The sequence below is a fragment of the Neolamprologus multifasciatus genome, chromosome 3, assembly GCF_963576455.1.
Source record: "Neolamprologus multifasciatus chromosome 3, fNeoMul1.2, whole genome shotgun sequence".
NCBI lineage: Eukaryota > Metazoa > Chordata > Actinopteri > Cichliformes > Cichlidae > Neolamprologus > Neolamprologus multifasciatus.
The window spans coordinates 10,299,899-10,327,728 of record NC_140441.1 but is presented as its reverse complement, the minus strand read 5'-3'; the positions used below and the strand labels follow the sequence as shown (position 1 = coordinate 10,327,728).

Sequence of the window (27,830 nt, the reverse complement as noted above, 5' to 3'; positions counted from 1 at the left end):
GCAAACCACAACACAATTAAATATAAATTAAAATATGAAAACAAAAAGAAGATGCATATTCTCTGTCATATGGGCCTGCATGAATAAACTTTCTGAATCCTTTATCATCTGCAACTGAAAATAGTTGTGGATGATTACTATACCTTTCTAATGTGACGTTGTTGTCCCTGGCTTTCTCTCTCTTTCCCTCCCGCTCTGTTCCTGTGCTACATGCAGAGTGAAGCAGAAAAAAAGTGTGAGAGAGAGAGAAAAAAAAAACTCACAGCTCGCGTCATTCACTTCAAAGACCCGGCTCGTTCGCGACCGACACATCATTAGTCCTTACTACTTCCTTTGTATTTTGAAGGTTACTTTCCTTATGGATCTTCTACATCCTGCCTTGATGTTTTGTCCCTCCTTGTCTCCTTCATCCTTCTCCATGTGAACCAGAAATCAGTTAGTTCTTCACTCTCCTTTTCTTTTTTAAAAACAATTGTATTCTTCGTCATTTACTGTTTCGCCATGTGTGTCTGAGAGTAATGAACGAACAACAGTTTAACTGTGTGTCATTTTGCGAATTTTATGTGAAGGCTGTAAACATGTAACTTTCATGAACACTGTTAGACCTGACGTGATTAAATACAGCAGACAGTTGCAGCTGTGCGAAACGTCACATTTAAATTTACTTTTTACTTTGAAAGGAGGCTCTGAGGTGAGGATGGGTCCTTCGGTTAAAACACCTGCTGCCTTACTCCTCTCTCTTCAGGTCTCCTCTTCACCTTGAGATGTGCAAGTGTGAGTCAGAGGCAAACTTTAGCATCAGAGTGTGGTATAAATATAGCCACTAGGTGGCAGCACAGGAGCTTCAGTTTGTCCCACAGTGGCTTCCACTCTGAGCTTTAACTGTAAATACAGAGTCCGCAAAGAAAAAGCTACATCATCAGAAAAGAGAGCGCACAGGAACGGAGAGTCAGTGTTCTGCAGGCTGCACACATTTTGACACTTATCCTGCAGTCATAGAGGGAGAGGTGGGGCACAGAGGTGGACAGGTCAGTCATAGGACTAACACAAAAAGACAACCTTTCACACTCACATTCACTCTTATGGGCAATTTAGAACCACCAGTTAATCTAACCCTACTAACTGTATGTCATTGGACTTTTGGAAAAAGCTCCGGCTTCCTCCAAAAGTCCAGCTACCAGCTAGTTTGAGGCATGAAAATGCAACTCCACACAGAAAGACTGGATTCAAACCTTCTTCCTGTGAGGTGATGGTGGTGACTACCACACTATTTTTCCTCCCTTGATTGACTAATCAAACATAAATTCATATATGAATGCAAATACTCTTCAAATTACGATGGAAAATATAACAGTTTTATAACAGTAACAGTTTTTAAATGCTGCATGTTTGATGCTTTTTCAGTTTTTATGTTCCAAGAGATAATAAAAAGTTAATACTGACTTCTGTATAGTAGCTATTTTTCATAAATCTATGCTAAGTTATTATTATTTTAGAAACAATCTTCCTTCTTCAACTTCCACCATGTGATCCTTGCCTCTGCCTTCACTCACTTCTTCTTCTTGATGTCTGAAGTCATCCTATAAACTACATGTGACGGTGCCTAGCTACATCCTCCCCGGACACCACCTGCTTCAGGGCAGAAATCAGTCTCCTCTTTAAATCTCTGGTGTTGCACAGGTGTGTTCAGTGACCGGACAACTGCTTTGTATTTAAAATCTTTTATTAAAGACAATTTCCACTTCATCCTGAGCTCTACGTTCAAACTGGTCCAGTGCACCTGTACGACTGTAAACACACACAGGATTAAATAAATAATAAATAATATAGAGAGGAGTGCAGGGATGTGTTTGGCAGCGAGCTGGACGTCACTGGTCAGACTGGTTAAGCTGTGGTGAAGGTGTGTGGGTCGGCTTCAGCAAGGAGTAGATGACGGCTGAGTCTTTTGGAAAGTCTGAACACAAACACAGATTACAGGTTTAGTGCATCGGCTCAGTTTATCACAGAGGAGATATCCACTGACTGATGTGAGCAGGAGGAGTTTAACACTACAGGTGAAAGAATAAAACTAAATCTGTCTTATACACTGTATAAACACCTGAATCTCACTAATATAATAACCAATATTTAAATGTATAAACATGCATTTGTAGTTGTATTCAGGCTTTTTGTGTATGAATGATGTGATAACTTTGCTAACTGACAAATTCATCTTTTATTTCCTCGTCTCCTGACATCTCAGAGTTATTTACACCACCTTCACATTTATACAACATGTTTTCTTACTATAGTTACAGAGCGTACTTTCTCTATCACACAAACCAGGATTTCTCTGCCACAGCTGTGTGTATCATGTGTTTAACCTCTTCATATGTTTCTAATATTAGAGTTTATCCTCCTCCCAGAGCTAATAACCACATTCATGTGACCACGCGCAGTGTTGGGGAGTAACGCAATACATGTACCGCCGTTACGTATTTAAAATACAAAATATGAGTAACTGTATTCCGTTACAGTTACCGTTTAAAAAGGTGGTATTTAGAATACAGTTACTTTGTTGAAATAAATGGATTACACGGCGGTACTTCCCTGTTTCATATTGTGGCGGGTCAGGACTGTTTGGGTTTGTTTGACAGCTACGTTCTGTTGTTCCAGGCGGCAGCGTTACGGTTGCCATGGTTACAGGGTGACGCTCTCTCTCTGCGTGTTTCCTGGGTGAGAGAGCGCCTGTTGTTGTTGTGCTAAGCTAATAGGCAGAATGCTACAGGTATAGCTCTAAGGAATGTAGCATCATGGGCAGTGTAGTCCGTGCTGCAGGGAGAATGGACTGCCATACCCGTTATGTGTCTGTGAGCGAGGGAGGGAGAAAAAGGAAAAGTACGAGCTGTCATCGAGCAAAAACGGGAGCTGGAAGCATGTAAATATAATAATAACCACTGCAGCCAAGAAGAGTGCCTGACGAGCCCAGTTGTAAGTAAGCTATTAAGACTCGACTGTACACCGTGTTCGTGTTTTCCTCCAAAAACAATACGTTCTGTTGGAGCAGTCTTTCAACGCCTCTCTCTGTCTCTCGCTAGCAAAGTTGACCCAGACAACAAAGTAAAGCTAGTTTTCGGCTACGAGCCGACACAGAACCCACCGTATTAGTCAGAGGTCCCTTTACTACGGTTCGGAGCCGCGGACCTTCAGTAACAGTAATAAATCACAGCAATAGTACATTCATGTAGTTGTAAACAGCATGATAATATATTAAGTAATCCAAAGTATTCAGAATACGTTACTCTCATTGAGTAACGTAACGGAATACGTTACAGAATACATTTTGGGGCATGTATTCTGTAATCTGTAATGGAATACATTTTAAAAGTAACCTTCCCAACACTGACCACGCGGTGCTTTCTACACCGCAGAGGTGCTACTTTGCATTAACTCCCTCCTGTTGTCATGGTGATTTTCACAGTGTGTGCTGCTGCACTTTTGCTAAACTTTCCTACAGAGGAGTTCGTGGAGCGAGCATGAAAGAGGAGCAGCTGTACCTGTGTGACTGCTGTTTGTCCTGATGGCGATCTGTGCATAGCTGACATCAGCTGTTCCATACAGTAAAGAATAAACTGCAGCGGGATCGCTCTCTGCAAGACAAGACAAAGCCATGCGACTGATACACAACTGTTGTTTGAGGGTGAGAAAAATTTGGACTTTTCATAAATTAGGCCTGCAAGCAGGATGTCTGGTGTTTAACCGAAAGCTGCTTTTACACCTCAGCTAAGGTTCCCACATGTTTACAGACTGTGTTAGTTAATAAAACAGGAAGCTTAATGGCCACAAAGCTCCCCAACTCACTCAGAAACATGTTTCACTTTTACATGATGCATTAAAAATATTTTGCAAAACCAATTTCAAAGAAAAATACTAAACATTTTTGTTTTCTTCTGTTTTTCACGTTGATCTGACCGTGTTTACCATTTAGCAACGTATCATTATAACGTTTAACTTGGTTTGTCGATACATCACACACAAAATGGGTTTGGCTCTCTGTGAGAGTCCAATGGACAAACTTTGGCTGTGTTTAATAAAAAGGATGGTGACATGATGAGCTTAGTGTGTTAATGTGTGTAAGTGTCACAGAAATGGCTTGTGTAAAAAGACGTTTAATAGATGGTTCCAGCAGTTAAAATGTTCTTGCTTGTACATTTCTGTGGTCAATATTGTAAAGGTGTGTTTATCTTGTCACAAAGAACAAGTTTTGTTACACCGCTATTATCGCGAGGTTTGGGCGTGATAGTATAGGCTGTGAGCCCACGTTTAATAATCACGCTAAGCAGTTCAGCGAGCTATCTGCAAAGGCCTGGTTAGTCTACCAGCTGTACAAGGTATTTGTCATTTGCCAAAACTGTATTGTAATAGTGTGAAAATTTGTAATGTATGGTGTTCTAATTATTTTATGTGTTAATTTAGAATGAACAAGACTGTAAAGGTATTCTTCTAGGACCTCTGAAGTGGCAGGCGGCCACGAGGTAATTTTTGTTGTTAAAGCACGAGTGTTACTTTTGACAGACTGAAGCGCTTAAAGCCTTTGTGTTTTATGTTTGTAGTTTACACGGCGTTCAATAAATGCAGCGAAGCGCCCGTCTTGAAGAAGCCGTGCCTGTGTTGTCATTTTGGAGTTACAGTGTGGTTTATTAGCATCATTACAGGGAACCAGCTTTAGTTCCCAACAAAGGATTCAGCTGTGGATGCTGGACGGCTCGAACTTCACTTTGTTCTGTTTAATGAGGTTTTTTAATTTTTAGTCTGAGGCTCTTTTTAGTAGAGAGCACACAGCTACTTCCTCCTGCAGCACTTTCTGCTTTATTAAAGGAGGACTGAGAAATAAAAGCTTGTTATTACAATGTTATTATTACTATTATTATTTTAGCAGCAGGTTATTTAACTGAGGAAAGCATCGGAGGAGGTTCTCATTTTCTAAACATGTCAGAAGATATGATGTTGCTGTGTTTCAGACGGGTCAAATTATTGGCCTGTGTCAAGCAAAGAAGCAGCTTAGGAAAAGCTGAACAACTAAAACCTGGCTACGAATGACCCCACACGTTATTAAAACCTGGGGGAGTGCAAATAAATCACTTAAACATTTGATGACAGCACATCACAAAGAGAGAGCATTTCAACATTTCTGCAGTGCATGATCTTTAATGAATCACCGCTGTCTGAAGTAGATTTCATCACAGTGCATCCAACACACGTTTAAACATCCTGAGGAAACGTGAGAGGATCGTCAACGAGTTTAGAGACTGTGTAACAGGAAACGTTTCATACCTCTGGTCACATTTGAGTCATACTGGCTGTTTGCTGTTGTTCTTTCCACTAAGGAGTAGGTGGCATCTGGTGCAGGATCTTGCTCTGCAAAACAAAGTCAGACTTTCCATAAACAACATGACTGGTACTGCTGACGCTTCGGCATTTGGAATATTAATCCAGCCGAAATCCAGAAACATGTTGACACTGTGTGAAATCTCTTAACCACCTATTTTATTCACAACGAAACACAGAAAACATTTGAAATGTTGAAAAAGAGTCATTTGAATGTTTTATGAAAAGGTTGGGACGGGTCAACAAAAGGCTGGGAAAGTAAAAAGAAACAGCTGGAGGAAAAAGCTGCATCTAATCAGGTTAACTGGCAGGAGGTCAGGAACATGAGTGGGTATAAAAAGAGCTTCTCAGAAATGAAGACCGCTGATCTGCAACAAACTGCGTCAACGAACCGTCAAGCAATTTCTCAACATGACAAGTTTCTCCACATAAAATGACCAAAACCTTTGGACATCTTATCATCTACAGTGCAGAATATCACCAACAAATTCAGAGAATCTGAAGGAATCTCTGTGCACAGGGGTCCTCAGTGCTACTTGAGGTCACTGTTTTGAGCATTCAGACAGCACAAACTCGACTCTTTCATGGAAATCACTGCACGGGCTCAGGAGCGCTGCAAAAATGTACTGTCTCTGAAGAAGGAGAGGGAGCATTGGGCTTCATATCAGACCTCTGATGAAAAGTCTGTATCTCTGATCGTGTGGGGCTGTTTGAATGTAATCGGCAGCTTGCACATGTGGGAAGGCAAAAGTCAGTGAAAAACGTATGCAGGTTTTGGAGCAAGCTGTCCAGATGTATTTTTCAGGAAAGGCTCTGCATATTTCAGCAAGACAATGCCAAACTGCTTCTATTACGACAGTGTATTTGTAGTAGAAGAGTCCAAGTGGTGAATTGTCCTTCTCGCAGAACTTTGAGCAGCAGGAATCCTCTATGGGACAAGAACGAGACCACACTCCTCTCCTAAAAGTCCACCAGCACCAGTCCTCAGTTCCCGCATGTTTACAGACTGTTGTCCAACTTTATTCAAATGTAAAAAGACTTTTGTTTTCTTTAAAAAGTACATATTTCAGTTTAAACATTGTTTTCTTTGTTCTATTGTGAACGGAACATTTTATTATGTTATTAGGGATTAATGAAGTTTTCTGCTTGTGAAAAATATAAAGTTATGAAATCTGAAAATCACTGCAAGCGTTTGGTGGATGGTGTGTAAAATATAGAAAAGAGCTAATGGTGAGAACATGAGAAGTAAAACCGAAATAAAAAAAAATGAGGTGTTTCTTTGTCTCAGTCCAGGGGTGAGAAACTGAAACTGGACAGCAGCAGAGCTTCTTCTTCTCCTTCTTCTTCTTCTTCTTCAGCATGCTGATGTGCAGTTCAAACACGTGGGTATTTCGTCGTAAAGTGAAGGTTTGAAAGTACTGACAGTATTAACATGCTACCTAATCAAACATGGGTGTTTGAGCCAACCAAGGTTATTATCATTAACGAAAACTAGAAGTGAAAAAACATTTTCGTTAACGGAAATAAAAAATAAAAACAAAAAAAGGAAAACTAACTAAAACTGTAATGAGTGTTCACAAAACTAACTAAAATTAACTGAATTTATAGCAAAAACGTGTTTAGTTTCATTGATGTGTGCGTGTCATACAAGAGTCAAGGGTGAAAATGAAGTTTAGTTTACAGATTTTTTTCTTGCTGTGTCTCATTATGCCAGCAGGTGGCAGCACGTTAGTCGAGTCGTCTGTGTTGCTGCTCCGTCCACGTGCAGAATCATGTCAGGAAAAGTCGGGAGCCAGAGTCCAATTTGGGATTACTTTGAATATGACTGTGTTTTGGATAAAGCAAGTGTCTTGTAGTGGAAACAGACAAATTATGAGGGACATTTCTAAAGGGAAAAAAATCCCACAAACCTTAAAGTGCACTTGAAAAGCTCACACAAGAAGGCTAACCTAGCTTACCTTGAGAAGGTAAGGGAGCACACTCAACCCTCATCCCCAGAAAACAGAAGCTAACCCCAGGCAAGGCAGCGTGATGCATCCCGAGACAACAGGACGGGGATATCTACACAACTGTGTGAGTCAATTACCTTCAAAAAGTTTATCAATTCACTTGAACCAAAATTACGAACACCCGGTGCTGCGAGAGTTAATAGTCTCATTGGGGCCAAGATATACATTTTATAGTTGCCTGGTATCAATGGTTGTTCATCTGCCTTTATTTATTTATTTAAAGAACCCATAGGTGGGAATGTGAGTTGTCTGTCTCTGCGTGTTAGCCCTGCGACAGACAGGCGACCTGTCCAGGGTGCAGTATGGTAGCTGGAATAGCAACATACCCAAGGATGAGCAGAATGACTGATATGATGAAACTGGGATTTTGTTACACTTAATTATTGCAAACACAACTAAAACTATAACTGAAACTAATCAAAACTAAACTGAAACTAAGGATTTTCAAAAAAATAAAAACTAAACTAAACTAGCAAACAATTGGTAAAAACTAATTAAAACTGATATAAAATTGAAAATCTGAAGTCAAAACTAAATAAAAATAAAAACTAATGAAAATTGCAAAACTATTAAAACCCTGGAGCCAACACACATGTTGTAAAAACCCCAAGCACCCTGTTGTGGAACCATCAGAGGAACATCAAAGACTTCTGAGATTATATAACAGGAAACTTTGCGTACCTCGTTTGCCGTTTGATTCCTTTCGGTGGTTTGCTGCTGTTCTTTTCACTGATGAGTGGGAGGCAGCAGCTGCAGGATCTCTCTCTGCAAATACCAAAGATTTCCCTCTGATAACACAACGGTTACTGCTGCTTCGGCATGTTAATATCTATAAGGCATTGTGTTTTTAATGAAGCTGAAATAAAAAAGTAACTCTTTCAAAAATCTTTCTGAACGCTGAAAAAAATGTATTTTTTTTTACAGTCAGATAGCTGGATGGCAGCAGAGCTTCTGCTCTCATCGAGTCTCTTTGACCATAAAGTCTGAAAACACAAACTAATTATAAATATTAAAATATGAGAATATATTTCAAATATGATGATTATCATAAATTATCTCAATCAGTTTGACTATAAGTAGCTTAGACTTTACTTAAAAATGTGAAGGTCTATGGCTCAACAACTCACAAATATAAAACTGTGAAATTAACACATCCTGTGCACCATGTGACCATTTTTAAAGGAACAGTTCACCTTATAATCGCCAGTGCTGCTTATCCACTTAGATTCGTGTGAATTGGTCACACTTGGAGATCAAGTGAACTTTCCCTTTAAACTATTTAACATGTTCACATTAAGTGTGAGCAGAATGTGTGTCTCACCTTCAGGTTTCCTCCGGGCATGTCGCCTCACCAGTACAATCAGTACAACCAGCAGCAGAAGCCCAAATATGAAGGGAATAGAAACCAGCACAGAGAAAGGAGGAGAGGAGCGCTCATGAGGAGGAGGAGTAGAGGAAAACGAGGAGGAGGAAGAGGCAGTGGAAGCTGATGGAGGAGGAGAGGTGGAAGAACCTGGAATTAATTTGAAAAATAAATCTTTGTGGTCCCTTTGAGTCAATTTTGGTCTAAAATCTGTAAAAGAAACAGAAGCCTCACCTGTGACAGTGATCCAGCTGGATGGAGACTCTCCATGACCGCTGATGTCACACTTGTAGAGGCCTTCATCAGACCTGGAAACATGCTGGATGGTCATGTTAACTGAAGACCCATTGCTGATGAGGGAGCCATCTTTATAGAAAGCAGCTGGGAGGTTGGAGGGAGTGGTCTTTGTTTTACAGAGCAGAGTGACGTCATCTCCCTCCATCACAGGGAGGACAGGACTCTGCAGGATCACTGATCCACCTCAACACAGAGACAAACTACAGCATTTCATCCATTTACACACAGCTTCATCAACACTAACTCCACACACTCAGCTTACCAGTGACTGTCAGGTTAACCATGTTACTGATGGGACCCTCTCTGGACTCACACCAGTAAACTCCACTGTCCAGTGAGAGGACAGCACTGATGTCACAGGACGAACCAGCTGCTTCTCCCCACTCCTCACACTCAGCTCTGGTTTGTTTGCTTGTGTTTCTCCTCAGAGTCCATCCAGCAGAGCTGTCGTTCTCCTCACAGCTCAGAGAGACAGGATCTCCTTCAAAGACCTGAGAGCTGCTGGGACTCACACTTACGTGAGCTGAGTGGATCATAAATATATAATATACATAATATATAATATATAAATATAAATCAAAAATCATAAACAATAATTTATTTATTTCCACATTGAGAGCATATCTCTGTTATAAAGATGGAGGATCCACAAGTGCTACTAGTGCAACACCTCAATGTTCAGATGCTAAAATAAACCCCATCAAAACCTTTTCAATTGTGCTGCTATCCTGTCACAAATCACCCTGATGAATTTCATCTCCACCCTGATATACTAGTAGATGTTAAAAGGCACTGGCAGGTAGATATTGTTCTATATAACAATATCTACCTGCCAGTAACAGTGCACTCAACTCCAAATCCTAAATTTGGTTGTTCTGAAAAATAGAATAACAAACAGAACAGCAGCACTCAGTAAACTTTCTTCTTAGTATCGTTTTTCTGTTTTCTGTGAGCGCTTGTGTTCTGTTTGTTAGACAGAATCATGATGGCTGACATGCTGAACTAACCACCTGTGCAGATGTTCATGTGGCCAAACACTGTGGGTTTTACATACGTGTCCTATGTGCCTCTCAGTTCATCATCTCTTTAAAACAAACTCTTTAAGCCTCTCACTCAATGCTAACTTTCCTCCCCCTCAAGCAGGTGTTAAAAATCGTTTGGGGGCTTCTTTTTTTTTTATCACATATTACAATATAACATCATACACAACCAAAATTAGAAAAAAAAGATTTAAAATTTGGACATGTTTGATAGGAAAAAACGATCCCGAACTGTAACAGCAGATTTTTCATATTTTTAAGTAGCCTGTCTGTTGAAGCTGAAAAAGTATGTGACTGGATATTCATGAATTTGTGTCTTGATGTCAAAAACACATCTGATCAGTTTAACTGTAATTTAGAGGTCACTCTGAAGACAACGTGATACTAATCACATCCACCCTCTTCATTACTAATAATGCCTTAAATTTGAGACGAGCTTGTTCACTGAAATTTATTGACTTCCGTGTCAGGAGCTGCTTCTGCTCACGTCTTGGTAACTAGCTGACACTATTTGAAACCAGAAGGCTGAGCTTTTATAATATCATTAAAAATACAATCAGCAGGATTTTTATTCAAATATTAAACTGAATCACGTCATTTTATTAAATGTTTGACTGAATTTTACCACACAGAGTTTCACTTCACCAACCGTGCATCAAAGCTGGTACATCTGAGACTAACCAGTTTCTATTCTGTCTCTACTTTTGTCACTTTCAGCACAGTTCCAAGTTGTTTTTACTCTTTTATTTTTTATAAAAAGTGTTAGTTGGTAATAAAGCAGGTCGTGCCCTCACCTTGGTTAGTTGTGCAGCAGAGCAGCGACATCAGGGCTGAAAACGAAGCACAACAGATACCAACATCAGTTCATAGGAGCAGCAGAACGGTGACCACAAATTAATTTCCAAGTGATGAACTCAAAACGACTTCTTTAAACAGGATGTGCAGTGTAGGAGGAGGTGAGGATACCGTTTAAAACTGCCGTGGTTTATGTGCAAAAAAGTTAAAAAAGTAAAATGTTGTAACCTCCTGTTACAGATGTAAAGCAGCTGGATAAAAAGAGCTGATGTGCACACTTCTACTTAAACTTTCTTACACCATCCTAAAAGTTTCATCTCCCTCTTTGTAGTCTCGTCTCTTGCCCATTTATCTCGAGGTCATCATCACAGTTATTGAGTATTAAGTGTCAGCAGAACACCTTCAAGTCACGCAATAAGATTTAAAGGCAGCATGTGGTACTTACAGAGCGGCCACAGAAGACGTGTTCGTCCCATCGTGCCACACAGATCTGAGATCTTGTTCCACTGAAGCGCTTGAACCCTCCTCCTTCCTCTCGGCAGCGCAGTTTAGAGGCCCTGTGGTTTCTCTGAAGCAGTTCTACGAAAAAAAAAAAGACAGAAAGAAAAAAGGAAAGTCCTGTAAGTTTCAGGTTTGAAGCTGAAATATGAATCACAGAGTTTACTAAAGCGATGAACGGGAACGAATGAAACATGTCAAAGCTGTGGGCACCTAAAAAATATTAGTTTTAAACCTTCATAAAATTTGTTTTAGTGTTTGTCGCTTAGTCTTTGAGGAAATTATCATGACCTGAATGAACCAACCTCAACGTGTAAAATGTAGGACATTTATGTAAGCTGTTATTCTGGCCTGTTTGATGATTTGCACCATATAACAAAATTTAAACTTTCAGTTATTTGATTAACTTCTCATGCACAGAAATGCAGCTTTGCTACACAAACAACACAAAAATGACAGCTGTGAGAGTAGACTTTATATATCTTTATATCTTTCTTGTGTAAAGGGAAATTTGTCTGTGTTGTTGTGCAAATTCTTAACGCTATTGTGTATTTTACACACATGGAGAGATGCCAAACTGGCTTTCATTGTTCTTGTAACAGTGACAATATCGAGCTATTCTATTCTATTCTAATATATTATATTATATAAAACATTCTTTTATTGTTTTTGTTTATTTTATTGCTCTTTATTTATTATTATTTACTCGCTGGTGCACTGTTACACGCAAACTACAGGATGCTATTTGGGATTTAACTTGTTGAACGTGTCGGTGTGTTAATAAAGTTAACTTGAAAAAAAGCGATGCGGAAGAAAAGTGTCGGACATGCGCTGCTGTGCTGCAGCCATGCTTCATTCAAAGTGCCACCTGATCGAAACCAGCGAGGATTGTGAGACTGGGAGGATTTAAACGCAGTGTTTTGCTTTTATTCCTTTTCTCCCTCGTGGACGTCCGTGTGACGGTCGTCCGCACACATGAATGCAAAGGGGGGCGGTTTTACCTCAGGAAGCCAAAGACGGTGATCAGGTGAGTTCATGTCATTCTTCGATTCGACAACTTTTCAGTCCATTTTCTTTCTCTACCCGCACACATGTGGAACAGCTTGTTGTTAAATGAAGCCTTTTAAACGTGAGCACTTAGAAAGCAAGCGTCCTCTGACGTCTTCGTGTATCCTGGGTTAGAATGAGCGTTTTTCCCTTGATGTCCCTGAATGCATCAACGTGCAGCTTTTGAGTTTCCTGGTTGTAAAACTGCTGCTGAAGACAGTTTATTACATTTAGTTCATCTTGCGCAGTGTCAGTTAAACATTTCGATCATTATGAGTAAGAATTAAACCTGCAGTGACCGCTGACGGACACTAGAGGGCAGTCAGTCATTTCACATTTACAGAAATACACAGGTTGAAACTAAATATTATTTCTCCAGCGTCTATAGTAGAATAATAGAAGCAAAAATAAAAAAAATAAAAATTAATATATAATAAACAATATAAACACTTCCTGGATGGTCTCGCTTCCTCTAGGCGAGTCAAACAGGGGAGAGAGATCAGGGCAGTGCTGCGGTGTGTAGGAGGATATAGCGGGGTGCTGACGATGAGCAGGCGAGCAGAGATGGTTGAGGTTAACAGCTGACTACATAGACTGCAATATGTTTTTGTGCCCTGCCACTAGCGTGTGATCTGAGGCGAGATAAACAGTGTGTGCAGCTTCAGAGCTAAACCTGAGACAGCTAATGCTGATGCAGGTTTCCAGCCCAGGTCTCCTTGAACCTAACAGTGTGTGTGCGCGCTGTGGGTTCGACCACATGATGAATAACACAGTCCGGTTCTGTTGGGCTACAGTGAGACATAAAATAGATCAGCACAGTTTTTATAGTTAGATAACTGATGTACGAAGTGATTATAAATTTCCACTCTACAAAAACAGACAACAAAAAAACCACAGTGTGATCACAGTCACGCAGAGAGTAAAGACTGGGGCGTGTCCTTAAACGCAGCAGACCGTCCTTGACTCCTTGGCACAACAAATGTACACATATCCAGTTTCCAGCAACTTCAGGGTGTCGGTTGTGAGTTGTTCTGCAGAAATGTCTCACATTCTTCTTCTTCTTCTTCTTCTGACTTTCGAGACAGCGGCATTAGGTGAGTAGCTAAACAAACAGAGGAGTTGGCAGTCTGCCAAACGCTGTGACTCACGATTTTTAGGGAAGGTTTTTTTTTTAACAGCTGTTCAAATGTAATCATTAATAGCAGCGTGTTTGCAGCGAGCAGCCACCTGAAATCGTAATTGTGGCCCATCCGATGGTAAATAAAATCAAATGCGAGCGAGATGATAAATATATCTTTGAGGTTCACTGCTGCTCTTTAATTGATTTGCAGTGAAACAAAAGTGAAACTGTGCGTTTTCTATCTTGATATAGGCAGAATGTTGCATCAAAGAAAAGAGTTTCAAGTGATGGGCGAGTGAGATTGAATTCATTGCCTGCAGGCATGGATATTGTTATGTAAATGAAAGGCGTTTCCAGTCCATTTGTTATAATCAGAGCTGGTGTTCCAGCTTAACTGGTTTGCTTCACTTTGAGAGGATGATGTTTTTTGCTTTTAAACAAATGGTGGCAAAAACTACATTACTGAGGTACATGAGTACCAATCGGATAGATGTGTGTCAGGAAATCTGTTTATTTCAAAAGCAAACAGCCCAGATTCTCATTAAAGCAACAGATTTGTTTATAAAGTGCTCTGTAGTCATCTCAGTGTGTTTGTTTGCTTATCTTGTGCAGAAGATTACGATGACATCATGTTATATCGAGCAGCAGCTGATCCCATTAAACTTTGGTTGTTATCACTGGTTAACTTGGGCGTGTTTCCTAAATCAGCAGATGTTAAACAGCTGACAGGTCGACAGGATATATGCAGGTAAACTCAAAGGTCTATTGAGCTGATCGATGGTGTCGTGAGGAAAACACTGGCTCGTGTTGAGAATAGATTCCTTAATGTACATCAACGTTAAAGAGAATACAGTTGTGATTGCTTGCAACATTATAATATTGTGGTAATGAGTGTAAGGATGCAAAATAGAAAATAGGCCTGGGATGGGAACAAAGAACTGAGGTACAGGGCAGGAGGACAATCAACCCCCACCCCCAGGACAGTAGCAAGAGTTACTGGGGGGTGAGGAGCAGACAAAGGACAAACAGGCACTACCATAAAAGGAGATGGGGGTCAGGGTGTCAGCACCCTTGGCCACTGTACTAGTGTATTTCCATTGTGGGGGTGTTTACTGTAGGGGGGAGGAGACCAGAGGTTATAACTGTAACTGTTGTGTGGAGTTCTTTAGATCAGCCTTTAGCATAGGACTGCATAGGAATGCAGTGTGCTGATCTCCAGATGCATCTGTAAGAATAATGGGTAATAAAAGGATTGTGTAAAACATGGAAACATCTCAGAGTGATCTCTACCAGGACCAAAAGAATCGCAGAGACCGGCGTTGTCTCGACACTCGTCAAAAGTTTATTGTTATTTTTTAATTAAAATAATTTCATTGTTGTCGGGAGATGATATTGATGCACATTTCTAGGAGCTGGAGATAGTTTTTTTTTTTTTGTTTGCAGAGGTCTTTAATCTTGTCAAACCACTGACAGACAGATGAACACTCAGTGAAAATGATAAATCTGCAGATCCAACATCTGGAACACTGAGAGTCGAATAAGTAAACAAATCTAACCAGTTAACACGAGAACCAGTTTACCTGGAACACCAGCACGAGGTGTTGAGTGGCTCTAAGCAGAGATTAATTTGGACTGCATGCTTCCATCGCCTACCACCAACCTCAGCACCACCAATACTTATATATTGTCCATATTTGATCTTTTGCACATTGCACATCTAAAACATCGGTTATTGATGTCTTACTGCAGCGGTGGGGAACTCCAAGCCTTAAGGGCCGGTGTCCTGCAGGTTTAGATCTCACCCTGAATCAATACACCTGAATCAAATGATTAGTTCATTACCAGGCCTCTGGAGAACTTCAAGACATGTTGAGTCATTTAAATTAGCTGTGCTGGATCAAGGACACATCTAAATCCAGCAGACACCCTTGAGGCCTGGAGTTTCCTGCCTCTATCTTACTGGAACTGAAAGGGAAGAAAAAGACAGGAAACAGTAAACATTGCATTTACAAAGCAAATAAATAACACGCCCTAACCCACAGCAGCAGAGTTAAGTATCTGGTTTACACCAAATCAAAAACTTGCAAAATCTTCTCTCGCAGCGCCAAACAGACTATTCTTCTTTTGAATCTAATTTGAAGATTCTGGTACTTCGCGTGCTGACAATCGGGTGTCTGATTGGCTCCTTATCAGCAGCACCTGTGAGCATGGACCCTCTTGCAGCGCTCAGTTAGCGTCTGCTCCTAGCGGGGGTGACAAGAGGAAGACGGTTCATATATAGCTAATGTATCTGTGAATAATAAGGAGATCTCACAGGTTTTTCCATAATGGTCTGGAAATGACTCTGTGTTGAAAGGACTCATCATGGGTGGTTGTTGCTGGTGTTCCACAATATTCCCACAGAGCTCCTGGAGAAATAGCTGATGGAACAACATTAGTTTATTTTATAAGCTTATTTATAGCTTTTAACTCTAAGACCTCAGAGGCAATCTTTAAAAAAGACACCCAAACCACAACATGACAAGCTGAATGAGGAACAACAGAGGTGGACTATAACTGGAATACAGCTAAAATGATCATGTGCAGTTGCACTTTTAAGAAAGCTCATTTTGAAATCTATTGCTAGACCAGGGTTTTAATAGTTTTGCAATTTTCATTAGTTTTTTTTTTTTTTTTAGTTTTGACTTCAGATTTTCAATTTTATATCAGTTTTAATTAGTTTTTACCAATTGTTTGCTAGTTTAGTTTAGTTTTTATTTTTTTGAAAATCCTTAGTTTCAGTTTAGTTTTGATTAGTTTCAGTTATAGTTTTAGTTGTGTTTGCAATAATTAAGTGTAACAAAATCCCAGTTTCATCATATCAGTCATTCTGCTCATCCTTGGGTATGTTGCTATTCCAGCTACCATACTGCACCCTGGACAGGTCGCCTGTCTGTCGCAGGGCTAACACGCAGAGACAGACAACTCACATTCCCACCTATGGGTTCTTTAAATAAATAAATAAAGGCAGATGAACAACCATTGATACCAGGCAACTATAAAACGTATATCTTGGCCCCAATGAGATTATTAACTCTCGCAGCACCGGGTGTTCGTAATTTTGGTTCAAGTGAATTGATAAACTTTTTGAAGGTAATTGACTCACACAGTTGTGTAGATATCCCCGTCCTGTTGTCTCGGGATGCATCACGCTGAAAACTAAACACATTTTTGCTATAAATTCAGTTAATTTTAGTTAGTTTTGTGAACACTCATTATAGTTTTAGTTAGTTTTCCTTTTTTAGTTTTTATTTTTATTTCCGTTAACGAAAATGTTTTTTCACTTCTAGTTTTCGTTATTTCGTTAGTTTTCGTTAACGATAATAACCTTGTGCTAGACACAAACGAATGGATAGGATTCAGCCTGACACAAGGATAGGCTGAGGATCAAAGGATCTGCTGTTAATGACTACCATAGCCCATTACTTCAGAAAACTGTAGTTACGTTTGTCATAGAAAACATTGCCTAATTAGCAACAAGGTGTCTTTACAGCACGGTTTACAACAACAATACAACAATACCATAGTTTTACAATAGTGTAATATCTAAGATGGTCGAGGTTATCGTGGAAAGCGATTCAAATATAAAGCCCTAAACTCACAGCACACCTTTAAAGGCTGGTTTCATTTTTCATTTTAACTAGCGTGACTATGATAAGATACTGTAATCAGTCAGTCACGTCTTGCTGCTTTTGTTCTGCTTTTGTTCTGTTTTTGTTTTTTTTCTCCCTCTGATGGATACATCCTTTTGATGCATTGTTAGAGTGAATTGTTAAATGTTGTCATTTCTATGCTTGCCAACTCTGATGAAAGAAATTCCACTGTCCTTCCCCCCCAGATTCTCGATGTTCTAGGTGTGGGGCTGTAATGATCTGCTTCTTTTGATGTAAGCTTCCTGCGTTTACGACCCTTTGGTCAGCAGGAGGTCTAACACACACACACACACACACACACACACACACACACACACACACACACACACACACACACACACACACACACACACATTCTTACAGAAGTTCACACATATACATACAATGCCTTGTCTTAGAACCATGTGGGCGTGGCTTTGTTCTGATGTTTTTTGTGTGAACTGTCTCTCAATAAAAAGGCAGCAAGGGAGGTCGTCGTCGAGGTCATTTTCGTGGTGGACACAGGCCTCCCTTGCGCAAATAATCGATCGATCGACTGTCTTGTTTTCTTCATGATGAATACGTCTCTAGAATGAGCGGGGCTTGTGGAAACACAGACCCAACATGCATATTTGTTGCAAGTAGAACAACACAGAAATCATTATACCAGTAGTTTTAAGTTGTCATATCGTTAACATGTTTATCTTTCTGTTGTTCTAATGTGTTACAAAACAATCGCATGTTATTGTATTTAGCAATGTAGCTTCCAGACATATAGGATTATAGATGTTGTTCATATCAGTGCAATTTGATGTTGCCTTTGAAAAACTGGTGTTTCCCAAAAGTTGATTCTGTTCATCTGGACGTAGCGTTTTGTGGGAGAAACGTTTCGTCACTCATCCAGGTGACTTCTTCAGTCTCAGCTGAAGGTTTCCCCAAATCTTATAAAGAGTACATTTGCATAATGACTGAAACCATGAAGGAACAAAGGGCTGGGAGGTCAGTTCCTTAATCTTAATTATGCAAATTCTCATAACCATTGATCAACAACCACTGATCAATGGCCATGAGTACCATTCACAGAGAGTTGGGGAATGGCTGCAATCACAGCATTGTAAGATGGCCAGGACTCTGCAGTCTATTTACACCTACAGGCCAGTGGACAGTCTTTTAATGATGAGGATGTACACATCCTGGACAGGGAGGAACGCTGGTTTGAGCGCGGAGTTAAGGAGGCCATTTACCTGAAAAGGAAAGACCTGAATTGAGGAGGGAGCCTAAGGGTACATCTGTCACCATCATACTATTCTGTGATTGCAGCCATTCTCCAACTCTGCGTGAATTGTACTCATGGCCATTCATCACGTAGTGTGCCACACGAAACACAAGACACTTTGCAACCTGCTCTTTAATCCCTGCTTTGTACACGTTCATCGTGTTTGTTCCTGCTCTCTTACTTTTTAGAGTTTATACTTGCCCAGTTTGTGTGGCACACCCACAATTTCATTGTGCATGTACAATGACAGGAGAGGGCTTTTCTATTCTATTCTATTCTATTTGGTTTTTATTTACAAATCTTTAAGGTTATACAAATGTTACAATGGGAATTTCTGGGAAAACATTTCCTGAGAATTCAAGGGCATCACAGCTGTGTCATTGTGGGTTCTTTGTTCTAGTAACAGTCATCATATTGATAGTGATTCTTGGGAACGGCGCTAGGAAGAAAATGTGCAAATTCTAAAAAAAAGAGAGCCACAAAGTCTGACCAGTACTTTGTACCATATGATTTGAGTCTGGTGTTCTTAGGGAAGAGCTAGTTACTCAAGGTGTTTCTGTTCAGCAGGGGATTTCAACCTGTTAATCTCTTAAGTAAGCGAGCCAGACACAAACAAACATCGAGTGTTGTAACCTGAGTCAGGTGTTTTTGTCTCTCCTCTAAAGTTGTGTGCACAGAGTAGGTTATAATCACAGAGGTGGATGAGGTCACTTTGAGCTTGATTTTTTTTTTTTTTATTCTCTTTTGTTGTGGATCTCCTGGAATAAAAAGTTATTCACGCAAGCAGGTGACACATTCACATTTATGGAGGACCCGTTTTCCAACAAACAACACAAAACTAGGCTCATTACAGACTTGAATAGGAACTTGTATTCTGACTCTCCTAACATCTGTATGTGATTTGACTCAACAGTGCGTTTTTGTTCTTTGTTTCATGTAAATAAAGCATAAACTGAGACAGAAAAGGTACCAATCCCCATAAATCCTGCATGAAATCCTGAATGCAAGCAGGCCCCATCTTATCTTAATAACCTTGTAGTACCATATCACCCTATTAGAGCACTTTGCTCTCGCTCTGCAGGCCTACTTGTTGTTCCTAGAGTATTTAAAAGTAGAATGGGAGGCAGAGCCATCAGTTTTCAGGCCCCTCTTCTGTGGAACCAGCTTCCAGTTTGGATTCGGGAGACAGACACTATCTCTACTTTTAAGATTAGGCTTCAAACTTTCCTTTTTGCTAAAGCATATAGTTAGGGCTGGACCAGGTGACCCTGAATCCTCCCTTAGTTATGCTGCAATAGATGTAGGCTGCCGGGGGATTCCCATGATGCATTAAGTTTTTCCTTTCCAGTCACCTTTCTCACTCACTATGTGTTAATAGACCTCTCTGCATTGAATCATATCTGTTAATAATCTCTGTCTCTCTTCCACAGCATGTCTTTATCCTGTCTTCCTTCTCTCACCCCAACCAATCACAGCAGATGGCCCCGCCCCTCCCTGAGCCTGGTTCTGCTGGAGGTTTCTTCCTGTTAAAAGGGAGTTTTTCCTTCCCACTGTCGCCAAAGTGCTGCTCATAGGGGGTCATATGATTGTTGGGTTTTTCTCTGTATCTATGAAGCGCCTTGAGGCGACTTTTGTTGTGATTTGGCGCTATATAAATAAAATTGAATTGAATCTATCAAGGACATTTGTGACTTTTCGTGTCACTTTAAAATACAGCAGAGATGGTGGTGAAAGTGCATCTTCAAGAGATGCACATCTTCTCTAAGGTCCTCGGGCTTGTTTTGGATGTATGTCGAGCTGCAGGAATCCATTACTTGAGTCCACTGATGTTTTTTTTTAGACTTCTTCGGTGCTTCCTGTCCTGTTCCTGTCAGAAGTCTCTGAATATGCTCATGTACTGGAAAAAAAACAACTTTACTTTAGAGGGACTCACATTAGTTCTTCTACACAATATATCTTAAAGAGATGCAGTGTGACACGTTATCAATGTTTGCTTTTTTCTTTTGTCTTTGCACACAGATATAACAGTGAGGTGTGGACAAAATGTCACTCTTCAATGTCAGGGTCCCAGCGGTGTAAATATCACCCTGTTAGAGTGGAGCATACCTGAGATTAAGTCAGACGGATACGTCTTCTTCTACCGAAACCGGCGCTCATACGAAAGCTACCAGCATGAGCGTTTTAAAGGCCGAGTGGAGCTGGCAGACCCGTCTATGGAAAACGGAGACGTTTCTGTGATTCTGAGGAACGTCAGCGTCAACGATACAGGAACATATGAGTGTCGGATTATAACCAGCGATCTCAGCAGCGGTCAGAGAGTCCAGCGTGAGACCAGGCAGTCCATCAACCTCACAGTCACAAACTCTGGTGAGTTGAGAGGTTCACTTTACTACTTATTCTTCTTCTGACTTGTAGGGACATGTGGAGGCAAATTGCAGCCTCTCACTGCACGGCTAAGTACAAAAGAGCTTTTTGTGTCTTTGAACTGTGACGCTGGCTTTTCGGAAGGAAGCATTATCTGTTCATTCATGGTAAACACAGAAGACCATGCATGTTATTTTCCACCATCTGATAAAAGAAAGAGGAGAAAAATCCCCAACCTACATCAATGGAAAGGATTTAAAAATATCTTAGTCGTCTTTGGATGGGCTCTGAATTTAGCGCAGACTTTGATGTTTAGGAAATCTTCACTGCAAACTGCAGTGATCTTATTTTTCTCTTTCTACTGTGGTCTGAGATATAATGATGCATCCTGCAGTGACAGGTGGTGACATATCTGATCTGACGCAGTTGTTTATTGGCTGTGTTTTATTTTTATTCAGACATCTGCTATTGCTCTTTTTTCCCATGCTCTGCGTGACATTATTATACCACCTGAGTGCGTTGTACATGTTTGAAGTCCACAGACTAACCTGGACTGTCTCATAGTTCAGAGTTTTGAATGTGGTGGTGCAGTGAACTAGGGCTGGGCGATATGGCCTAAAATCCATATTCCGGTATAATTTGAAGCACGTGCGGTAACGATATATATCGCGATATATTCTTTTCTTCTGTATAACGTATTTTCCACACTATAAGGCACACTTAAAATCCTTTAATTTTCTCAAAAATTGAGAGTGTGCCTTATGTATGAATTCTGGTTGTGCTTACTGACCTCGAACCGATGTTGGCGTGCAGAAATCTGTTAAAAAATGTTTTAGTACAATGTTGGTAAGCCGCACTGCTTGATGGATTGTCAGAGCATTACGGCTACCGTAGTGAGGAGCTTCGCGGAGTAATCTGGGTCCAAAACTCCGTCTACTTCAGGTCCCAAAGTCAAACGAACACTGAGAGTTAAAAACGGTCTAAATTCTTTCATCTTTAATTAAATCATCAGCGTTGCTGCTTTACCAGGTGTAACAATTAAGTTTAACATCCAGGCATCAATGAAAACAGAATTTATTAAATTTAGCGGAGTTACAAGTTAACAGGAAGTTAGCTCGCTAGCTTCCACCTAAACATGACATACCATGTTCCGACTGAGAGATTTTTGAAACGAATTAAAACGTACAGCTCTGCTACCACTTCCAACATAAATGAAGACAGAAAACTAAACAGCAGTGACGTTTGCAGGGTTACTGAAGTTGGACTACCTGGTATATAATGTTGTGCTACGTGATTGCTAGCGACACAGCTATGTTAGCATAACATTAGCACAGTGAAGCTGGAGGATGAACGCCAACTTTTTTTCCACTCATTAAAAGTTAACGTGATGGATTCTGGTGGTCAGGGACAAATGCAATCGCATAGCAGGATGCTATACACGGGGCAAACTTCAGTCAGGAGAACAACTGAGATTATTCATCCACAATGCGAGGTTAGTTATTAATATACTGCAACAACATGGGAATAGAGCAGCTGCGAGAGAATTCAACATTAATGAATCAATGTTACGGAAGTGGAGGAAGCGCACTTTTTCCTTTCCCCATATTTCAAAAGTGCCTCATCTCTTTGCTATGACTGTTGTTCGCCATAATTTGCAGATGATAATGGTTTTGGCTGCTGCGATGCTTTCGACCAAAACAGGCGCAGCTTGATGACATCATCAACATGCGCTATCGCAATAGAGCGGTATAGTCAAAATTTCTATCGTTGGCCAAATTTATATCGTTTCTATCGTATATCGTTTATATCGCCCACCACTACAGTGAACCAAGAAACAAAGATGGTTGAAAAGACTCAGATTTTGAGGCTGGTGTGCAGCCGAGACACAGATGACATGAAAAGAGTCTGTGTGAGTTTAAACTGAGTGTAGAATAACTGATTTACAAGGTTGTGTACTCACTCTAGTACTTTAGCTATAGGTCGTGTCCAAATTCATGGGCTGCATCCTCCTGAGGCCGCATTTGTAGACCGATTACGTCACAGCAACGCGCCGAAGGCTGTCCAAATTCGTAGACTCCTCCGAATGCAGCTGGCAAATGCATCCTCCTTTTCCCCGAATTTGAAGGATGGGTCGGGTGTGTCCTTCTTGGCCCACCATATCCCAGAATTCATAGCGCGGCCCAGCCAAGCTCCAGTTTCTGGCAATGGCGGCCGCTACTAAGTTTTAAAATTACTCTTATTAATCTTTCTGGGCCACAAAATAAACTTTAAACATATTTTCAGGCGAGAATGTGGGTTAGCTCGTTGATAATTAAAAATGAACACAAAAAACGGAGAAAGATTTCGGGTCCATTTTCGATTTTCGTGCCGTGGCGCTGACAACCGGAAATACTTTGAATTAAGGGCGGGAGTAGATCGAGAAGGCTAGACCGTCCAATTCCATAGCCGTTTACTTCCGACCTACCCGACCTCCTGTGGACCCGGCCCACGTAGACCGCAAAGGCCGGGTCCTCAGGAGGATGCAGCCCACGAATTTGGACACGACCTTAGAGTACCTATAGCAGGATAAAGTATTATACAGAAAAATGTCCGTGATATGATTGGATCATAGTTGTTGCAGCATTAATTTGTGCTTCCTTGTAATGTATAAGATGGGGATTTTTATCGGGTTATACTTCTGGGTGGTTTTATCTATATTAATCGAGCAATATATCAGTATCAGTACAATTATAACTAAAAAGGTAAAATAATGAACTGAAGTTTCAGATTTCTGGGGGTCTAGTGTCGCCCTGCACTCTCATCTTTGGGTGCACCCCTGCTTTTCTTCTTTCCATGGGGAAAATGTATTTTGAATTGTATATTTAAGTTTATATTTAGTTCTGTTTCTTGTTTTTATGCTTTTATTTGATTGGTGCTTTACTTGATATACATGCAGCAGTTTTAGAGAGAGAAAATAAAAGTGTCAGTCTCTGAAACACGACGCAGTGATGCTGCTCAGCGTTTATTACTGTCTGCAGGATTTCAAAGTATAAAAGCAGAAATACTGTCAGCATACCTGAGTCCTCACACCTGTTTTGCTTTTTCTCTGCAGGAAGCAAGGAACAGGACAAGAAGACATTTCTTTTAGCTATAGGTATTGCTGTTGTTTTTGTAAGTCTTCTTGTTATTCTTAGTGTTGCTGTATGTATCCACAGAAAAAAGAAATCATCAGAACACAGGGAACATGAACATTATAAACGTCCACCTGAAAAAGAGCTGATCTGAAATGTATCAGACGATGTGTAAAACATTATTTTCTGACCCTGTTAGTGAGCAGACAGCACAGACAAAGGTTGTGTTGATAGCGCTCCCCTCACAGCAACAAGGCTTCGATGCACCGCTCCTCTGATCTCAAGTCACATTCGGGAGTCATGTTCTCCCATCAATCATTAAAAGCAACATTAGGTCAATGCTGTGGCTGCAACAAGCTTTATAATGACTGTTTCTATTTCTTTTCCCTTTTTTCTTTTAAGCTGTAACTTTATTCTGTGCAGTTTTCTGCAGAGTTTGATTTTACTGTGAGAACAGCAGGTGAGCGTAGTGGAGCTTTTAGCAGGTAGAGAGGTGGAGGAGACAGACGTAGAGTAAATCAGTTCAGACAGTGCATTAAAACGGGGCCACAGTAGCATGGTTCAGGTTCTCACAGCTAATTAAGCACTTTTATTAAGTTCTTTAAGCTTTTATTTTGCACCTTTAAACACTTTATTTTACTTGCTGCTATTTGTGGCAACTGCAGCCAATCAGCGACTTCCTTCTTCCTGCCCATTGCCTCCATTAGATCAAAATAATTCACCAGACACAAGTCAGGTAATGTAATATGTGATTATAGTATAACCATAATATTTATTTTAAACCTACAAATGATTAACAGACTGGGTTTATTGTGTTATTATATGAGTTGTCCAACGTTCTGAGTTGGATCTGTAAATATCAGAAACCTTATTTAAACTCAGCTGATCTCACGTTCAGATCTCCATCTCGGGCATCATGTCCACTTAAATTTGTTCCTCTGCACAAGTTGCAAGGTTGATGTTTCCATTGACTTTCATTTTCAGGAGTTCACTCGAACATTAATCTGGTGAATAGGAAGGATTTTGATTCTGAAGACTTTTTAACACACTGTGAGTCAGTTGGTGCTTTCAGCCCCTGACAGTTCGGCTCGTTTCCTGTCCTGAAGCCTCAGGATCTCACCCTTTCTCCTGATCGGCGCCCTCGCCTGTTGTGCTGCCTTAGGCGTTGAAACTCATCAGAAAACTGCTCAGTCGTGAAGTTCAGGTTAGTTTTAAATACAATTTGTTTGCTGTTTGTCGTTTGAGGTCTGTGGTGATGCTGCAGAGGTCAGAGGGGGACTTCCTCTGAGATCTAAAAGCAGCAGCAGCTCTGAAAACAGTCCAGAGGTTTCTGATTATTATCGATCTCTTCTCAGAACTTATTTATAGTCTTTATTTATCTAAAGCACTCAGTGTGTTAATATTTCACTCTTTGTTTTCTGTTTTGTTAGTCCCCACTGATCTGCTTTAGTTTGTCAGTTCAAATGTTGTGGATTCTCACTGATATCCAGTCTGACTCTGACAGAGTGATAAGCAAAGTTCATTGGAAATATCCACTGTCAAAAAATAGAATAAATCGACATTTGAAGCTCAAAAGGGACAGTGCAATGTGTAAAAGCAAAGTGGAAGAAGATGGACGGGCGTTCAAAATGAAAACCGAGCAGGATGAGCGGTCATATCAGGAGTCAGCAGGAGGAACGAGGTATGAAACCCATGGAGAGAAATGAGGCCTCCCTCCATGTTTAGCTGTTGTTTGTATAGTTGTGTCCAAACCAAGTGGATCTGTTGGCTCAAATTAGTAAATAATACACAGAAAATACGTGTTCATATGTATGCATGTACACATGTTCATTTCTCAGTATCATTTTTATATTGAAACTTTGTTTTTTGTGACATATTTGTATTATATTCTTTTGTCTTCTGTTCATTTAACTGTAAGTGTTGTGCAGTTGGCTGGACTGTTGATCTGAACTCATCGTAGAAATAAAGTGAGAGCCTCACATCACAACTAACACAGTGAAGGGTTTGTTTGATGGTTTTTTTCCTCTAGGGACTTTTTCTCTGATTAAAGCAAAAATAGGGGAACTATGTCATTAACTTCAGCCTGTTTACACTTGTGCACTTCCTTCTTCTAAACTCAAGTAATTATAATTATGGGTGTTTTTCGTAAATACTTCTGTAGAAATGAACGTTCTTAGTTGAGTCCAGCATTGAAAGACATTTAGATCTTTATATGCCAAACAAATAAAAAGTTAAATCAGCACAATCAAGTGAAAATCTTTGAAGTATTTCCTTAAACTGTGACTAAAATGTTCCTAAATTCCCCCTGGTACTGTTTTTGTGTAGCAGGAATGGCTGCGGCTCATTTCAGATGCACTCGGGTTATTTCCGAAGTACAATGTGCTCACAAACACGACACAGTGTATCCCTCCAGCTGCAAGCTGTCAACCTTTACTGACTCGACTGTTTGGTCACATGGTTAGCTGACATTGACCTTAAAGACAGTTTAACTTCCAAAGCTATTTAAAACTTTATTTTGGGCAAAGTCAGCAGATTTTAAAAAACTTGACATCAAATTTGACTGCTAAGTCTGTACATGTACTTTTTATGTCTTGGGAATACTTCAAAAATAACTACCAAAACAGGACCCATTAGGTCTGTTTTAATGTTTTCTTTTTAACATTAACTGCTTTTCTTTCTCTGTCATCATAAAGTCAGACTGGGATTAGGGAATCTGCAGCGTCTGTTACTCATGAGTGCACTTTGCTTCCAAAACAAAAAAAACAGCTGACCGTCAGTCACTTTGGTTTAATCAGTCAGAAGCCACGAGTACAGCTCACGAAGACTTTATCGTGCATGCCAGTAAAGATAAGTCATGTTTTCAGTTGAAGCTTATCTCATACTGAAAGTCAGAGTTCAGCACGTTTCCTCATATTTTTTACCAAGATTATGTTTTCTGAACCCACAGAGAGGATGGGAATGATGTTTGCCTGATGATACAAACGGCTGACTTGTGTCACAGTGACCTGTAGATAGACATTTGTGATACTGTGGGGACTGATGCACTGTGACTTTCACTTCTAGGAAAATGAAACCGGTCAGAGGATGACTTCTCTGGTCACAGCTTGTAAATAAATGACTCAGCACAAACACAAACTCAAAATGTTCATTTCATTAATTTTCTTTGCTGTGGATGTTTGTCTGAAACAGCCACGTAAAAACGAACAGCTGCACATCCCTCACAATCCCATCATCGGATCGTTGCTGTACTTTCTTTCATTTCTGCTGGTCGCCACTTTGTCTGTGTGTAATTCTGTGAACAGGATGTGGTCAGACTTAATAAGACTAAAGCTGCGTGTGCGTGTGTCTCAGCAGTGCTTCTGTAAGCTGGCTGATCTGTCCTGTTTTTTTTCTGCATCTTCATCCCAACAGTTGTTAATTCCTGACTAGAAGAACATCTGGAAGCTGCTGAACATCTGTTTCTTTCCCGCTGAGCTTTAAAATATGAGCGAAACAGAAACAGGCCTTCAAGTGAGGAGCAATGGAGGTTGAGTGGCTGCGATTATTATCAGGTGTTCATGACATGAAAGGAGATGCTGCCACCTGTTGGCTGTAGTTTGTCACTGACGCTGTGGTGAAACGTGAACGTTAGATTATATTCTGTTGTCATGAATGAATTCACTTTAAAACGTATTCTACAAAATAATGGTTTGTGCATGACAGAAATAAATAATACTAACAGCTACTCTTGGGGGCTTTATTTTGCACACTGTTAGACTTGACCTCATAAGATTCAGCAGACAGATGTCGCAGCTGTGCCAGACGTCATATTTCATTGTGGTGTGTGTGTTTGGCACCACAGGGCCACCGTACATTGATCTAAAATGACATTTC

General features: G+C 40.3%; 3 protein-coding genes across 4 annotated transcripts in view; 2 read left to right on the top strand and 1 right to left on the bottom strand.

Moving 5' to 3' along the window:
* The window catches only part of LOC146521521 (coxsackievirus and adenovirus receptor-like), a 209,033-nt gene that overhangs the window by 135,653 nt on the left and 45,550 nt on the right, over positions 1–27,830 (top strand). The window lies entirely within an intron of this gene.
* LOC146521526 (uncharacterized) lies at positions 1,724–11,747 on the bottom strand. Of its 2 annotated transcripts, XM_085155062.1 has the most exons (9): positions 11,317–11,722; positions 10,871–10,906; positions 9,299–9,559; positions 8,974–9,219; positions 8,698–8,889; positions 8,058–8,141; positions 5,314–5,397; positions 3,537–3,629; positions 1,728–1,954 (listed from the first exon to the last, which is right to left on the bottom strand). In XM_085155062.1, the coding sequence occupies exons 1-9, from the start codon at positions 11,345–11,347 to the stop codon at positions 1,869–1,871; spliced, it is 1,113 nt and encodes a 370-aa protein (XP_085011188.1). In that variant the 5' UTR covers positions 11,348–11,722; the 3' UTR covers positions 1,728–1,868. The 2 variants fall into 2 exon arrangements, with proteins under 2 accessions (XP_085011187.1, XP_085011188.1); XM_085155061.1 differs by having other exon boundaries at positions 1,724–1,954; positions 8,698–9,219; positions 11,317–11,747.
* On the top strand, positions 13,374–27,681 carry LOC146521525 (sodium channel regulatory subunit beta-3-like). Its single transcript, XM_085155267.1, has 3 exons — positions 13,374–13,510; positions 20,503–20,850; positions 23,939–27,681. Exons 1-3 carry the CDS (start codon positions 13,396–13,398, stop codon positions 24,109–24,111), a joined length of 636 nt encoding a protein of 211 aa, XP_085011393.1. The 5' UTR covers positions 13,374–13,395; the 3' UTR covers positions 24,112–27,681.

Coding starts and splice junctions, on each gene's coding strand:
- LOC146521525 (XM_085155267.1), top strand. CDS start 13,396: ATGTACACATATCCAGTTTCCAGCAACTTCAGGGTGTCGGTTGTGAGT. Junction 13,511..20,502: donor TTTCGAGACAGCGGCATTAG/GTGAGTAGCTAA, acceptor CTTTGCACACAG/ATATAACAGTGAGGTGTGGA. Junction 20,851..23,938: donor CCTCACAGTCACAAACTCTG/GTGAGTTGAGAG, acceptor TTTTCTCTGCAG/GAAGCAAGGAACAGGACAAG.
- LOC146521526 (XM_085155061.1), bottom strand. CDS start 11,347: ATGGGACGAACACGTCTTCTGTGGCCGCTCT. Junction 3,630..5,313: donor TGACTCAAATGTGACCAGAG/GTATGAAACGTT, acceptor CTTGTCTTGCAG/AGAGCGATCCCGCTGCAGTT. Junction 1,955..3,536: donor GACAAACAGCAGTCACACAG/GTACAGCTGCTC, acceptor GTTTGTGTTCAG/ACTTTCCAAAAGACTCAGCC.